Genomic DNA, 14,047 nt, shown 5'->3' with positions numbered 1-14,047 from the left:
CTCATGAGCTACGGTCAAGACAGAGATTCCATGACAGGGTGAGAGCTTAGTCCTGCGGCAGCACATATTAAGGGGAACATTAAAAAAAGAAAAAAATTACAGTGGTGGTTGATGAAAAACGGCCCCCGACTGTAACACGTGGAATGGGGCTTATCTCTCAGCTACCGGCTTTGGACCACTGGGGGACCTTCAGCCAAAGTGTCCCCCGTCCCTATTGTTTTAAAATTGTATTTAAGAGGTCCTGTTGCTCCCGCCCTGACCAGCAGCCCTCGTGAACAACCGCACACTGGCTGCCCGCGAGGTCGCGCCAGGTCAGGAACCCGGCCCGGCACTGCTAGGTCTCCAGCAAACATTTGTCGAACGCTCGAATGTTCAGTAAACGGGCATCTGCAAACATGAGCAGAGCGTGGACAGTGTTCCTGTTTTGGGTGGCCGTCTCCTCAGAGGTGTCACCTCAAATAGCACGGCACTGCTGAAGACCCCAGAGGCACCTGTGTGCAGCCCTGGGTACTTCAGGCTGACGGAAGAGCCATGGGTGCCTCTCTCACTCCTGAAGACCGGCGCCCTCTTGAGGCCCCGGGTGTCCTGGGTCCCCTACTCTTGCCACGGGCCCCTGCCCCTCCCCATCAGTTGTTGAGTTCCCAGATCCCTTGTCTCAGGACCCAGCTTGCTGGTTTTAAAACGAGCTGGAGCGCCGTCCCTAAAAGCAGCCTGATGCCGCAGCCTTCAGACACTTCCCTGTCGTTGGCCCCACTGCAAGGAGCAGCTCAGGCCAGGCGGGGGGAGGGTTCGCTCAACCCCGTGCCCCGTCCTACCTGGTCCTGATCGCCCAGCCCCCACTCCGCTCCTATGTTACAGGCTCCCCATCTTGTCCCTGACCCCTTATTTCTGGGTACTGTTTATCAAACGGGGATCGCTTTTGGCATCCGGGGAAAGAAGCCGGGGTCGCTAACCTCGTTAAGTGCAAACTGCCACCGGACCGTCCCAGCCTCCGCACCGGCTCCCTGCGCCCCCCGGCGGCGAGCAGCCTGTGGCTCCGGGGTGGAGTGTGAGGAGGTGTCCTGGTCCCGGAGCGGTGCTGGGGGAAAAAGGTGGAAGTATTTTGAGGATGGCAAGAAAAGGTCTTTAAAAAGGAGGAGGAACAGCATTCAGATATTAAGACCAAGAGATTATGGCTTCAGGGTTTGACTTCACTCTCACCCAGACAACAGACTGGGTCACCCTGGCCCCAGAGGCCCTGCTGCGGGGGTGGGGGGCGGGGGGGCAGGGAGAGGGGCAGGTGCCGAGGACGGGAAGGCGGCAGCATTCCACCTGACCGGCCACATACTCAGGCTGGCATTTTAGGATACAGAAAACTGTAAGACACAATAGGCACAAGCCTCCTGCAGATGGTCACGCGGACCACCCAGCGTCACCAATGCCAGCTGATTTGTTAAAAATGGACCGTTAGGCACAGAAGCCTGGATTCCCGATTCTACCCGTTTCCATTCCTAGGAGGGCTTTTGGGCGGCACCAGCACACAATGCCAGTAAGTGTGCACACACTCCCTCCTCTGCCCGAGACAGCTCCTTACCTGCGTTCCAACCCCCCAGGTGCTTTTCCCTGGGCCAGTCCTTGACAACTGCCTCTTATTTTCATTTAAATGAGGGACAGATTAAGGCAAGCAGATGAATTAGGAGGGCAAGAGATACAGCCTGTTGGCTGATGCCCAGGTTTTTCAGATCCCAACCGGCTAGAAGCCTAAACAGCTCCCCAAGGGGAGGAGCACCATCTTTGAATGTGTTCCTGCTGTGTGACACAAGCCACCCACGGGATGCCTTGCAGGTCCAACCAACAGGGACGCCCACCGTGAAATCTATTCTAGTCCCAGAGAGCTTCTGCCTCACAACCACGTGATGGGGAAGAACAGGCCAAGTCTCTTAGACCTTGGCCCTGACGATCATTTTATGTCCTATGATGAGCAGTGAACACTTCTCCCACTCTGTCCCTAAACAGAAAACTCAGGTGTGTCGACCGTCCCCAGAATACACCACACAGAAGCACCCCGGGAATTTAATAGCCTGACAGTGGAGAAGAGATAACGAATCACAGTGCCAGGCGGCGGTAGCGAGTGGACACACTGGCTGGTCACTGCCACCAGAGGCGTCACTTGGCGAATGGGGACGCCAGGAGGCAGCACACTCAGCACTTCTCACAGGTAAACTGGTTACACCCACAAATTCAAGCCCACTCTCTTGTCAGTGTCTCTGTGTCCGCCCAGCTGGCTCTGGACACAGTGCAAATTCCTTACCAACACCAGTGAGGTGACAGATGCAAGAAGACATTCGAAGGGTCACAACCCGCCAGCCTTGTGGTCGACCAGCTGGACCTTAAAAGAGACGCACAGAACCCCTGACCCAACCTCATGCAGCCTTTGGCCGTTCACTGAGCTGGCCGAGTTGTTACACTTCTGGACACCCCATTCTCGGTGAGCAGTCAAAACAGCGTTTGACCGAAGACAGACGCTGAGGCTGGAGGAGGATGATCCAAATTCAGGGAGTCTCCACGTCTGCTCCGCGAGGGTCCCTAATCCTGCCAAGGGAGGCGCACCTGCCTGTACTCAGCACGGGGACAGCACAGCCGTGGGGAAAGCAGGAGGAAAACGTTACAGCAGGACCCCCAGTCCCCCGAGTTGAAGCAATGGCAGGGTTTTCTCTAGAAATTTTTCCTACACACGAGTCACACCTCCCAGGCCTGTAGACACAAGTCTACAATGACGGAAATCTAAGCATGGCTGTGAAAAGGCCACCTCAGGCTGAGAAGCGCACTCTAGTCCGATAAACTCGCCTGAATAAGACACCTGAACATTCCCGTGGAACTCTAGACCGACCACAGAGAACGAGGGAAAAAGGACGGAAGGAACGCGCAGCTGCTCACGGCACAAAGAAGCTAATAGGAAGTTGCCTAGTAAGCAGTGAAGGACTCCAGACACGTAAGCGCCTATGAATGCCAGGATTTCACTGTCTTCCCGGGACCTCACCCCTTATGCTGACACACCAAACGCAGGGCTCTGGGGTCCACAGACCCTGGGTACCCTGAGTCACCAGACCTCACTGTGCCTGCGACATGCCCAGCACTAGGGCAGGTGCCTGTGGAGACTCTACCTCACTGATTCCATTTTAAGTTTTAACTTACTTAAATGAAATCCTGTTTCTAAACGTTGGAGACATAATTAAGATTTTATTTAAAAAATCTTGAGTCCTGGCTGGTGTGGCTCAGTGGATTGAGCGTCGGCCTGCAAACCAATGTCGCTGGTTCGATTCCCAGTCAGGGCACACGACTAGGTTGCACGCCAGGTCCCCAGTTGGGCGTGTGAGAGGCAACCGCACAGTGATGTTTCTCTCCCTCTTTCTCTTTTCCCCTCTCTCTAAAAACAGATGAATAAAAATAAAAAAATTAAAAAAATTAATAAAAAATCTATTAAAAAAAAAAAATCTTCAGTTTCCTGCTTCTGTCCGGCCTCGCCTGTCAAAGCAGCCATGACAAAATGGGAAGAAAGGAGCCACTTCTCAGGCCTGAGGACGCCAGGGAGTCCCCCAGCCTTCCCCCTCACTACTGCTGTGACGTCCCCATCAAGGGTACAAAACTGTTCAGTCACTTCTTTCCCCCAAGACCATGACAGGAAAAGCAACACAGGACAGTTCTGATATTCTCAAAGGAAAAAAAAAATCCAAAGCTATAAAATGCATTTAATTTTTATTAAATAATGTAAAGAGTTTCCTTGGCACCACCCACACAGATTCTTGCCTTTACGCATAAAACAAGCCACGTGAATCTGCCCCGCAGACAGAACAGCCACTGCAGCGAATGCGGAGTGAGCGGCCTCGTTCCAGGAGCATCTTCGTTCTCTGGCTCTTGCCGGCCCCCCCACATCTGCAGGGTCCGGCAGCGGCCTCCCGGGGCCCGGCCCCCGGTCACAGCGCGTCCTCCGACAGAGCGCAGCCGGGCGTGGTCACCTGGAGGAGCTGCGCTCCTTGCTCACGCAGTCGTCCTGGGAGGCGGTGTCCCCGTTGCCCACCATGCTACAGGTCCTCCTCTTCTTCCTGCGGTGCGCCGTGCCGTCGCCTTCAGACCCGGACTCGCACTGGACATGGAGGGGCAAACAGAGTTCAGCCTGGATGTCACCCCGCCCTCCGGAGACAGCACACAAGCTGTCCACTCTCCCCGGAAGCACAGCAGCCACTCGTGACCGCTCCACCCCGCAGCCTGCGTGTCCGCCTCCTCAGGTGTTTCTGGCTCCCCAAGAACAACAATCTTCCCGCAGGTGGCAAGGGTCCTTCCAGCATTCCCTAATGGCGGGACTGTCTGACATCGGGACGTGGAGCCATCGTTCTGAGGCTACGTTACAGGGTCACACGCAGCCCCAGCTGCCTGACGCGGGCAGGTGAGTGCCGCACTCACCGCCCAGTCCCACACCACCTCCCGCGGCAAGGGGAGACAGAACTAGCCGCGTATGCAGTGACGCAACAGAAATGTCACCTGCTAAGGGCGCAGGGCCCTCTCACTCAACATTAGGGCAGCTTTTAGCAAGTCACTGCATTCGCTGGGTTTCCGGGCTCACGATTTACCCCACAGGGAAAGTTCTTGACCTGCACTTAAGAGGTCAGAATGCTCCGGAGTGTGGGTTCCCGACACTGCTCTTTGCTGACCGTGTGATCCCAGGCCCCGGACCTGCTGAAATCCTTAACTACCCTTTTGATCTCCTGAGGCTATTTTAACGATTCGCAGACACATAAAGCTGTAACAAGGGCGAGTCACTCCACAGCAGGAATGATGGCAGTCGGAGTTCACACCTTTCTCCCTTCTGGATGGGAGGAGGGTGAGTCACATCTGGTGTCTATGGGGGGACCGGCCCTGGAGGCCTGACGAGGGAGCGGGCCTCACCTCTGAGTCCGAGTCAGATGAGCTGGAGCTGGAGGAGCTGGACGAGTCGCTGGAGCTGTCTGAGGCGATCCCTGTGGATTCCTGAAGGTCAACAGAGTCTGCCAGGACCGCCAGCTCGGGGCGCTCCTGCTTCAAGATCCTGGGGTACAAGAATTGTTGTTCTCAGTGCCGGGACAGGCAGCGACACCCACACACAACAATCCGGACTCAGCGCGGAGACCTGTCTCTCCTAGAGGCGCCCAGGGAGGCCAGGCACCTGTGCGGAGTGGCAAGGACGTGTGGGCCCGAGGCCGGGAGCGGAAGCCCTAATGCGCTGCGCAGCCGCGCCGCTCCCGAGGAGAACTAGCTCCACGCGAGTCCCCGCCACCGCGTGCCGGCCGGCCGCGCACCGCCGGGAGGCAGCATCGCCCTGACTTAGTCTCAGTGCCTCCCCTGGGAGACTCTCTTGTCCTCATTTATTCCCTGAACTTTTCCTGACGTTTTTTAACCTTCCTGTCTACAGCACACCACCTACTGGCTGGAGCTGGGCTTGGAGAATTGTTTGTAGGAGGAAACGATTAGGTCTGTAAGAAGTAAGTGTCAAGTGACAGAGAGGGTCCCCTCACTGGAGGCAGCAGCCCTCCCCTCAGAACTACTGTGGCACCTGCTGTGACCAAGGACAAGGCTCCGCCACAGGTGAGGCCACTGGAAGGCCAGCGGAGCAGATGCTGGCCTGCAGGGAGAGGGCAGGCCTCGCGTGGCGTGCCTGAGTCTGGGGAGCAGGAGCCACCACCCTGCTGGCCGTCTCAGCAGGGGTCTGAGCACTGGACCAGCCGGAATCCCTCTCTTACCCCGAGAGCTGGTCCCTCCAGGTCAGGGTTGGGACACAGAGGCACGGGGTGGCTGGGGGTGGCTTGCACTGCCGCTGCCCGTGCTGTATCTGTTCTGTGGATAAACAGAGGAGCTAAGTCTCCAGGGCAGTGACCTCGCTCACAAGAACGAAAGGCAGTAAGTTCAAATGGGAATAGTGCTCCTGGGTAAGGCAAAAAAACCACCACAACAAAACCCAAATGAAACAGCTTCCTTTGCCAGTGCTAGAGAGGGGGCAGGGGGGGTGGGTTGATCGAAAACAAAAAACCAAAAACCAGAAAGAGAAAAACAATCCCCGTTACGACTGTGTTCTGACTGACTTGCTCTGATCAAACATGCAGTCTCAGCCGGTCACCTCGAGGCCGGCAAGCACCCAGTGCAGTGGCCCCGGCCGTGGGCTCCTGTCCTCTGCCCGCGAGCTCTGCAGCCCTGGCTTCGGCCAGGCCTGGCCCTGCACTCGGGGCGCACTGTCACAGCAGCAGGCCCCTCGCATGTACCCCTGGGGCAGATATCGGAACAAAGCAGAGAAGAAGAAAACGTCTCTCACCTATACCATTTCCTGGACAACTTTGGCCTCCCTCTTACCGTCTTGTGCCACACAACAGGGAAGTTGGTGCTGCTGGCAAAGTTCTGCGTGATGGCAATGGTGGTATCAAGATTGAGGACGACGTGCCACCAGCCTCCTGAAATCCAAGCGAACAGTTCAGCAGGGTTGGGCTCTACACACAGTCACTCTGCAACATCAAGTTCGTGGGCCATCTAACGTGAGCTTCCGAAGCGGGCATTCAGCCCCAAGGGCGAGCCTCGGAGACAGGCTGCAGACTGGGCGTGCGCCTGACCCAGGAGGCACGCGGGCCCTGGCTGCGCCCAGTGTTACTGGAGTACAGCTGGGCCTGCTCGTGTTTGGCTGGTCTATGGCTGCTTTCCTGCCACAGGGGCAGAGAAAGTGTGTCCTCTCCTGCTCGTCCAAAGCCGTGACTGAACGGTAAAGGCAGCAAGTTCTTCGGCCTCTAGGAGGAGGATGGCTGACTGAGATGCCTGCATTCCCCGCACACGACCCATCAGAGGCATCAGGTGTGGGGCTGATTCCTGCCTCTGGGCTCTAAGTCACTATTTCCTGATTCAACCCACCCGATGCTGCATTGTATCAAAACCCCCATTTCCAGAAATTACACAAGACACTAGGTAAACGCTAAGGATGAAAATGAACAGGAACTTTACATGCAGAAAGTCTATGAATAGTCATTAGATATTTAGGTGACAAGAATGATGGGCAGCACAGTGACATGTCACTGTCAGAGGTGGGCACAGGCCAGTTCATTTAGTCCGCGTGAAGAGGGGTCTCTTTTGACTCACTCTACAGGTAGTTCTGCTCCAAAACGACAAATAATTCAAGGAAAGAACCTGTTTCAGCTCATCTATACCTGGTACAAAGACAGTCTCTCCTGGCTTTTGTAAGATTTCCAGGGGCTTGAATTCAGGCGGCCAGGTTGGAAGCTGTGTCCGAGGGTAAATGACATTAAACCAGGTAATAGCTTCATCTTGCTGGTTCCCTCCTTCTTCGCGGGTCACCTTGATGAGTTCCCTGGGCGTGCTGGTGGGGAACAGGCACCAGCGCTTGTGGCCCTGAACTAAGGCATTCCAGGCACTGGTTCCCAGAGGGTCGATATGAATTCCGGTTCCAGAGCGTGGTGGCCCCATCACAAACCACCTGAAGGACAGACAGATCCAAAACGTGAGGGAGGAGTAATTGAACTACACACACACACACACACACAATTTGATATACTACGTTCTGTTATCTTTGTTTCAAAGACTACACAAATTCTGGGACGTAAAAATGCTGGGTGAGTTGGGCATGGACGGAACCCTAACAGAAACAAAGGAAAATCACGGATGTGGCTCAGTGCGGGACTGGGAAAGGGTGGGTGACTGAGCGGGCCGACACATGCTGTGGCAGAGAAGGTGACGCCGCTTCACCTGTAAGGGGGCCTGCGCTTCTCCCCCGCGTACTGGAAAAGGTCATCGGTGAAGAACTTGGGCACCCTGTAGTCTTCCAGAAGTTTCCTTCTTTTGGGATGTTCCCCGTAGCTGCTGTCAAAGATGTAAAGGGGGCTGTCATCTCGCGTACTCTCCATATACTCGATGTAGTATTTCATCTTCATCTTCACGGAGTAGCCGTCATTATCCTCCCCGCACTTGAACTTCTGGTTCCGGTACTTCCTTTTGAGGCGCTCCAGAGTCCACTTCTCCTGCGCCGACCAGCCCTCTTGGGCGTTAAGCAGAACCACCGGCTTGTACGGTCTCTCGTACCGCTGCACAAATTCTTCCACGGACAGCTGTAACGCATCCGCCCGCTCCACATTATCCTGGGGGATCAGAAAAGCCCTCTGCGGTTAGAAAACAAACCAGGCAGACAAAGGTGTCCCAGGGCCAGCTGACAATGACTTATCTAGGAGCGAGATTTTGTTCTGGCTTCTATGGGGGAGGGGCAGGGGATGGACCTGCTTGAGTTCGGGCACGTCTCAGCCTGAGCCACCGCACCCACCTTGGTGGCCTTTGACAGCCGGGTCCCCGAGGGCCCCGCGGTCCAAGGAGCCCAAGGGGCGACAGGCCTTCTCCTTGGGGGACGGAGGCAAAGACGTGGGAGTTCAGCTGCCCGGGCAAGGGAAGGAAGCCCTCCCTGGTATCCCCACCCTGATGCGCCCGACCTCCCCGTGGTGCGGGTGAGCCCATCGGACCCCGGGGTGCCGCGCTCGGCGCGGGCGGACTGTGCCCCGGGAGAGGTCCCCGCGTGCTCACCGCCACGGCCGCCGGGTTCAGCGAGAAGCTCTCGTAGTAGTTGTGCCGGGTCCAGTCCAGCGAGTCCTTCAGCTCCGGGCGAGCACTCCGCTTCGCCTCGCGGATCCGCTTCTTGCTCTTGTGGTTCATCCTGCGGGGGTCACCAGCTGGTTCCGCGACGACCTCGGCGCAGCTCGCTTCCGGCCACCAACGCGCCCCTTCCCGGCCCAGACGGCGGCCGCACTTAAACGCCCTACGCCTTTCAAGTCGCCTTCCAGAAAATTCACCCCCCAGCCACCTCCCGGGCTTCGGGTTGGGCGTGCGGCTGCCGTCGTCCCCGCCCTCCGGCCTCTCGCGATCAGCCATTGGCCTCGGCGCTTCCAGGGTCCGCCTTTAAGGACCGCGGGTTTCCGCCATGTTGGGAAGGTCGGATATGCCCAGGTGCCGCCTCACCCCGGTCGTCTCTCTTACGCCTGCTTCCGCTTACGTCATCTCCGGCAGCGCGCAGTGCTTCCGCAGCCAACTTCCGCTGGCGCCCGCGCGGGCCTCCCGTTCTCTGTGTCTTTCCCTTACCTGGCTTCGGATCTGTTCTCCCCGTGCCGCCATTCCGTCGCCTGAGGGGTGCTTTCACCCTTCTTGCGGAAGGGTTTTAGGGACCCGACGGGGCCCGCGGAGCGTCACGCGGTGCCGGTGCGCAGGAGCCCCGCGCGTGCAGCCTGGCGGCCCGGCGCTGTCCGCGGCTGCCCGCCCTGCCGGGGGCCGCCGACTCCCCTCTGGGCGGCCGTGGCCTCCGAGGCCATGTGGTCCTCACCCAGCGCTTTCGGTTCTCGGAAGAGCCGGGCCTGGAAGCGGAGGGGGCCGTACTGGAGGTCTGCGTCCCGCAGGTGCGTGCGGGTGCACCTGCCGGACAGTCTGCAGTCCTTCCCGCCCCACCTCCCTCGAGAGCAGTTCCCAGCCCGGCGGGGGGCTTGGGGCGGGGGGTGCGGGCCGGTGGTCGCAGCTTCGTGCCGTAGGACGGACAGAGCGAAGTTGGGCGTGAGGCCTTTGGAATATTACATGCGTTTCAATGGGAGTCTGGGGGCCTTGCCAGGAAGGGAGCCTCCACACCGAATGCTCCTGCCAGAAAAGCGAAGTTCTTGACCCCTACTGTTTCCTTTGATCTCGTTGAAGGGCTTCTTAATTAACCCTTACTGCGAGCGGGGGTTCTGACCAACCCTCTCTGCCCAAGTCCAGTTTTGGGGTTAGTACTCACGTCTTCCTTTCAGCTCGCGGCTGCCCCCAAACTCAATTGTACTGTATATGCGTCCGGTTTTTCCAGGCATTTTCACGTAGTGTTTCATTTGGTTTTAACAGCGACGTAGGTATCAGTAATAACTGTTTAAAGATGAAAAACGGCTCCAGCGGAACCCATTCCTGATAGTTTCTAATGCCTTCACGTGGAAATGCCCATTTGGGTTTCTTCCCCGATTTAGGGAGTGAAGGTCCTCCCTGGGAGAACAGGCCTCTTCCTTACACCCAAATATGCACAGCTCCCTGGTCAGAAATCCTTCACTGTCCTGGGTAAAATCTAGCAGGGCAGGCGTTTCTGTTCCTTTTGTTCAAGCTGCACCCCTACGGTTAGAACACCTAGCATCATTCAGGCCCTAGTTTTTTTGTTGCGTGGATTAAGGTCAGACCTTAGTTCCTTCACGTTTGATAGGTTTATAACTTCAGTCCCTTTCTATCACCCCACTAGGGGCACCCTTTATTCTAGAAAACAAAGACTTGTGGTTTTGTGATTTAATTAATTGGTAACTTTGTGTGCTTATTTGGTGCCTGGCACTGTAGGAAGTGGTTTGCGTTGAGTTTTCCTGATCACCCTATGGGAGTATTTTGCAAGCGAGGAAACTGAAGCACAGACAAGGAGCTTGGGTGAGGTCACACAGGACATGCCGGATCTGGCGTCTGAACCTGGGCAGGCCCCTTCCCGTTGTGAGCTCTCGTCTGGCCTGGCGAAACACCACGCGCTCGCTCCTCTGTGCCTTTTCAAGGCTTTGTAAACTTGCCTGCCTGCTTCCCTCTTTCAGGACTCGGGTCCACTCAGACCTGTTCTGGGGTGTCTTCCCAGGACCACGTTGTTTCTCATTGGCGTGCCGAGTCTGCCTGTGCTTAAAACCCTCCCGTATCTTCCGGCATTTGGAAATAAAAGCTAAAAATACAATAAAAAATAAACTATTAAAAAAATAAAATTAAAGCTAAACTTCCTGTGGCCTATAAGATCCCCATAGGTCTGGTCCCTGCCTTCCCTGTGACCTCAGCTTGCACTAGGAAGCCCCCAGGCCTGTGCTGTGTTCTGTGCTCCAGCAAGAGGCTTCAGTTCCTGCTCTGGGGCCTTTGAATCCTCCTCTCTCCCTATCTAGGGCAGCCACCTCGTGGTTACTAACCCCACCCAGCGCACCCGCTGGCCAATACATGTCACCGTTTTATTGTTGATAGCATTGTCACAAACCAAAAGATACCTTTATTTGCTTACTTGTTGCCTGTCTCTCCCTAGTAGGGCATATTATACGCACTCCATGAGAGTTAGGGCCTCAGCCTAGAATAGCTATTAAGCCATGGAGTCCCTACGTAAATGCTTATTGAGTAAAATGAGTGAAGAGTGCTTATTACTACCTGGTACTGCAGTCTCATACCCTCCCACAGGCTGTGAATTGGGGAGCAGGGACCTGTCATTTTGTAGTGGGTGCCATGGCCAGGCACTCAGTCATTGTCGAGTAAGTGTTCAGACTCCGGCGGCTGAGTTACTTACGATGTACAAAAATTCTTCTCAGGTCCTGCACCTTCAGTACGGAATGTATGTTTGGCCCTGTGCTGTGGTCCTGGCCCAGTACCTGTGGTTTCACCGACGATCTCTACCAGGCAAGGCTGTCTTAGAGGTAAACGTGCCCTTAAGGTTTCAGAAAACCGTGCTCAGGTTTAAGTCTACATGCTGTTGGCTTTTGTTAAATACAGTGTGGGGCCTAAGTAGCTTTACAGTCACGTGTGAAAGTTTATTCTTGTGCTGTTGTATTTTCCAGTTTCCAACTGTCAACCTAGTTTTGCCCTGCACTCTGTATTTAAGTTTTATTGTTGACACTATTACAGATGTCCACCACTCACTCCCCTCTTGCCCCCACTTTGACCTCTACCTAGCCCCGACCCTACATTATATTTTAAAATCAGGGGTAACTTGGCTAGCTTATAAAGCATGTGAGCTGAGAATGAATTTTTACATTTGTAAAAAGTGTTTGGAAAAAAAGAAAATGTGGGTTTGCTGACGCTTACTTTAACTGCGGCCCACTAACTTGGCGCGGAAGCAGTCATTAAGGCCAGCTTCCATTTTGGCTCGAACACTGGTGGTCTTTCTCACCAGAATAGCCTTCCCATTTGCGGGAATCTTGAGATTAGACTTTAAACGTATCCCAGGCTCTTCCTCACCGCCCCACCTGACTTGTGACTGCTGGAAGGTTCGGAGAAGTAAACGTTCTGTCAAGTTTGCACAGGTGGTATATGCAGCTTAAGAAAACCTAATTTTTGCAAAACGCCTAAATGAAGGGTAGGGAAGGCATTTGGCATGCTTTGGTCCCCAAACAGTGGCAACTATTAGCACTCAGAAAAGGCTGAGAATCGGTGCCCGTCCTCAAACTGGAGAACGGGAAGCTTTTGTTCCAGCCGTTGCCAGTACCAGGGTATCCCCCTTGGTATCATACTTTATTATATTTAAGGGCCTTGTTACTTTCAAGGCCCAGCTGGAAAACCACCTTTTGTAGAAAGCCACATTGTCGCTCGGTCAGGCTTTATTCACGTAAAACCAGTTACGGGCAGTACTGCCCAACCTGCTGTGGCTCAGTGGGTTGGGCAGCACTTCTCACCAAAAGGTTCTGAGGAGTCTCGTCAGGGCACATGGCTGGGTTTTAGGCCAGGTGCCTAGGTATGGATGTTTGTCTTCCTTTCTCCCTCCCTTCCTGTCCAAAAATAAAAATCTTAAAAAAAGATTGAAAGAATTCAGTACTAACTGGCTGTGCACGTTGTCTTGCATCGAGCTTTGAGACCTGGTGTCCTATGAAAATGACCAAGTGCCCCAGACTACTGGGCATAGCAGTGGAGTGACCTGGCAGTTTGGCAGCACCGTCAGTGGCAGAATACAGGGGCGTGGTGTTGCACTATAGCTGCCCTTTGACCCAATTAGGCGGAATCGTGCTTTTGCCTTAAATTCAAAGCCCAAAGTTCCTATAGTTGAGGGCTTGTTTTAAAAATGGGAATCAATCTGCTGAGACCCAAATTCTCGGCATATCTAGGCAAACTCTGAAATGTCATTTTTTAACCTTCCTAGATTGGAGCTGGAGTGAGCCTTCCAGGAATTATAGCTGCAAAATGCGGTGCTGAAGTCATACTGTCGGACAGCCCCGCGCTGCCGCACTGCCTGGAAGTCTGCCGGCAGAGCTGCCAGATGAACCACCTGCCACAGGTGCCTGTTGTAGGACTGAGCTGGGGTCACGTATCTCAGGAGCTCCTGGCTTTGCCACCACAAGATATTCTTCTGGCATCAGACGTGTTCTTTGAACCAGAAGGTAAACCCTTTTTGCCCAACAGTCATTTTTGCCAGTTGTGGTGTAAACAGAAACTATTAATAAGCCCTTTCTTCCCAGATTTTGAAGACATTTTGACAACAGTGTACTTTTTGATGCAGAAGAACCCCAAGGTCCAATTGTGGTCCACTTACCAGGTAAGAAGGTAAGCCTTATTAATTTAATCCTGGTTTACTCAGTTTTTATTAAGTTCAATTAAGCCAAAGGTTAAAATGAAAAAATGCGGCTGAATCAAAACAGCAAAAATCTTATTTTTAAAAACCATTTTTCTCAGTGCTGACTGGTCACTTGAAGCTTTGCTCTACAAGTGGGATATGAAATGTGCCCACATTCCCCTGGCATCTTTCGATGCAGACAGAGAAGATATAGCAGAATCTGCTCTTCCAGGAAGACATACTGTTGAAATGCTGGTCATCTCCTTTGCAAAGGAGTCTCTGAATGACACCTACAAGCCGTTTTGGGACAATGTCAATACTGATCAGCAGCCTGGCACACCAGCCAACTAGGACTGAGACCATTTCAGCTTCTGGAGTACAAGCAGTGGTTCTGAAGACGGTCAGAACTGTTGGCCTTAGACTGTGATGGGTCACCCAGGCAATATTCATGGGTCATATGTAGCCATGAAGCAAAAATTAAAACATCTACTAAGGAAAGGACTCAGATTGTTCCCAAGTTATTAAAATAAGGCCTAACTTAGGTTATGAGAAAGGAGGACCCCCCCCCCCAACCTGAAAGGGCTATACCTTAGGGCATCAATTTTTTGGACAGTGGGTTCTGAACTGGCATTTCCACTTTAAAGGTCAGCCCGACATTTTACTTTCATGCTATACAGTCAGTAATATCACAAGAAAATCGCACAGATCTTTCTTTCAAATAAAGGGAGGAAT

At 54.1% G+C, this 14,047-nt stretch overlaps 2 protein-coding genes across 9 annotated transcripts; one reads left to right on the top strand and one right to left on the bottom strand.

Moving 5' to 3' along the window:
* Positions 1-3,718: 3,718 nt before the first annotated feature.
* On the bottom strand, positions 3,719-8,968 carry JMJD6 (jumonji domain containing 6, arginine demethylase and lysine hydroxylase). Of its 8 annotated transcripts, XM_090257836.1 has the most exons (7): positions 8,575-8,946; positions 7,753-8,141; positions 7,197-7,483; positions 6,358-6,455; positions 5,754-5,842; positions 4,924-5,062; positions 3,826-4,123 (listed from the first exon to the last, which is right to left on the bottom strand). In XM_090257836.1, the coding sequence occupies exons 1-7, from the start codon at positions 8,917-8,919 to the stop codon at positions 3,992-3,994; spliced, it is 1,479 nt and encodes a 492-aa protein (XP_090113962.1). In that variant the 5' UTR covers positions 8,920-8,946; the 3' UTR covers positions 3,826-3,991. The 8 variants fall into 8 exon arrangements, with proteins under 8 accessions (XP_090113955.1, XP_090113962.1, XP_090113956.1 ...); XM_090257829.1 differs by lacking the exon at positions 5,754-5,842 and having other exon boundaries at positions 3,719-4,123; positions 6,320-6,455; positions 8,575-8,932; XM_090257830.1 differs by lacking the exon at positions 3,826-4,123 and having other exon boundaries at positions 4,944-5,062; positions 5,754-5,847; positions 6,320-6,455; positions 8,575-8,958.
* On the top strand, positions 8,969-13,816 carry METTL23 (methyltransferase 23, arginine). Its single transcript, XM_090257583.1, has 6 exons — positions 8,969-9,097; positions 9,207-9,437; positions 11,364-11,468; positions 12,905-13,142; positions 13,221-13,305; positions 13,435-13,816. The coding sequence occupies exons 1-6, from the start codon at positions 8,969-8,971 to the stop codon at positions 13,664-13,666; spliced, it is 1,020 nt and encodes a 339-aa protein (XP_090113709.1). The 3' UTR covers positions 13,667-13,816.
* Positions 13,817-14,047: the final 231 nt, after the last annotated feature.

The sequence above is a fragment of the Furipterus horrens genome, unplaced genomic scaffold, assembly GCF_987537825.1.
Source record: "Furipterus horrens unplaced genomic scaffold, mFurHor1.1.pri manual_scaffold_11, whole genome shotgun sequence".
Classification (NCBI taxonomy): Eukaryota; Metazoa; Chordata; class Mammalia; order Chiroptera; family Furipteridae; genus Furipterus; species Furipterus horrens.
Note: the sequence above shows the minus strand (reverse complement) of the source record. Positions and strands in the feature narration are given on the sequence as shown.

Bases quoted from the DNA above. Each gene is read 5' to 3' on its own strand.
- JMJD6 (XM_090257836.1), bottom strand. From the start codon at position 8,919: ATGGCTGATCGCGAGAGGCCGGAGGGCGGGGACGACGGCAGCCGCACG. The intron at 5,063-5,753 runs GTAAGAGAGGGA...CTTGTACCCCAG, and splicing joins TGGAGGGACCAGCTCTCGGG to GATCTTGAAGCAGGAGCGCC. The intron at 4,124-4,923 runs GTGAGGCCCGCT...CTCCATGTCCAG, and splicing joins CATCTGACTCGGACTCAGAG to TGCGAGTCCGGGTCTGAAGG.
- METTL23 (XM_090257583.1), top strand. From the start codon at position 8,969: ATGTTGGGAAGGTCGGATATGCCCAGGTGCCGCCTCACCCCGGTCGTC. The intron at 9,438-11,363 runs GTGCGTGCGGGT...AATTCTTCTCAG, and splicing joins TGGAGGTCTGCGTCCCGCAG to GTCCTGCACCTTCAGTACGG. The intron at 13,143-13,220 runs GTAAACCCTTTT...CTTTCTTCCCAG, and splicing joins CGTGTTCTTTGAACCAGAAG to ATTTTGAAGACATTTTGACA.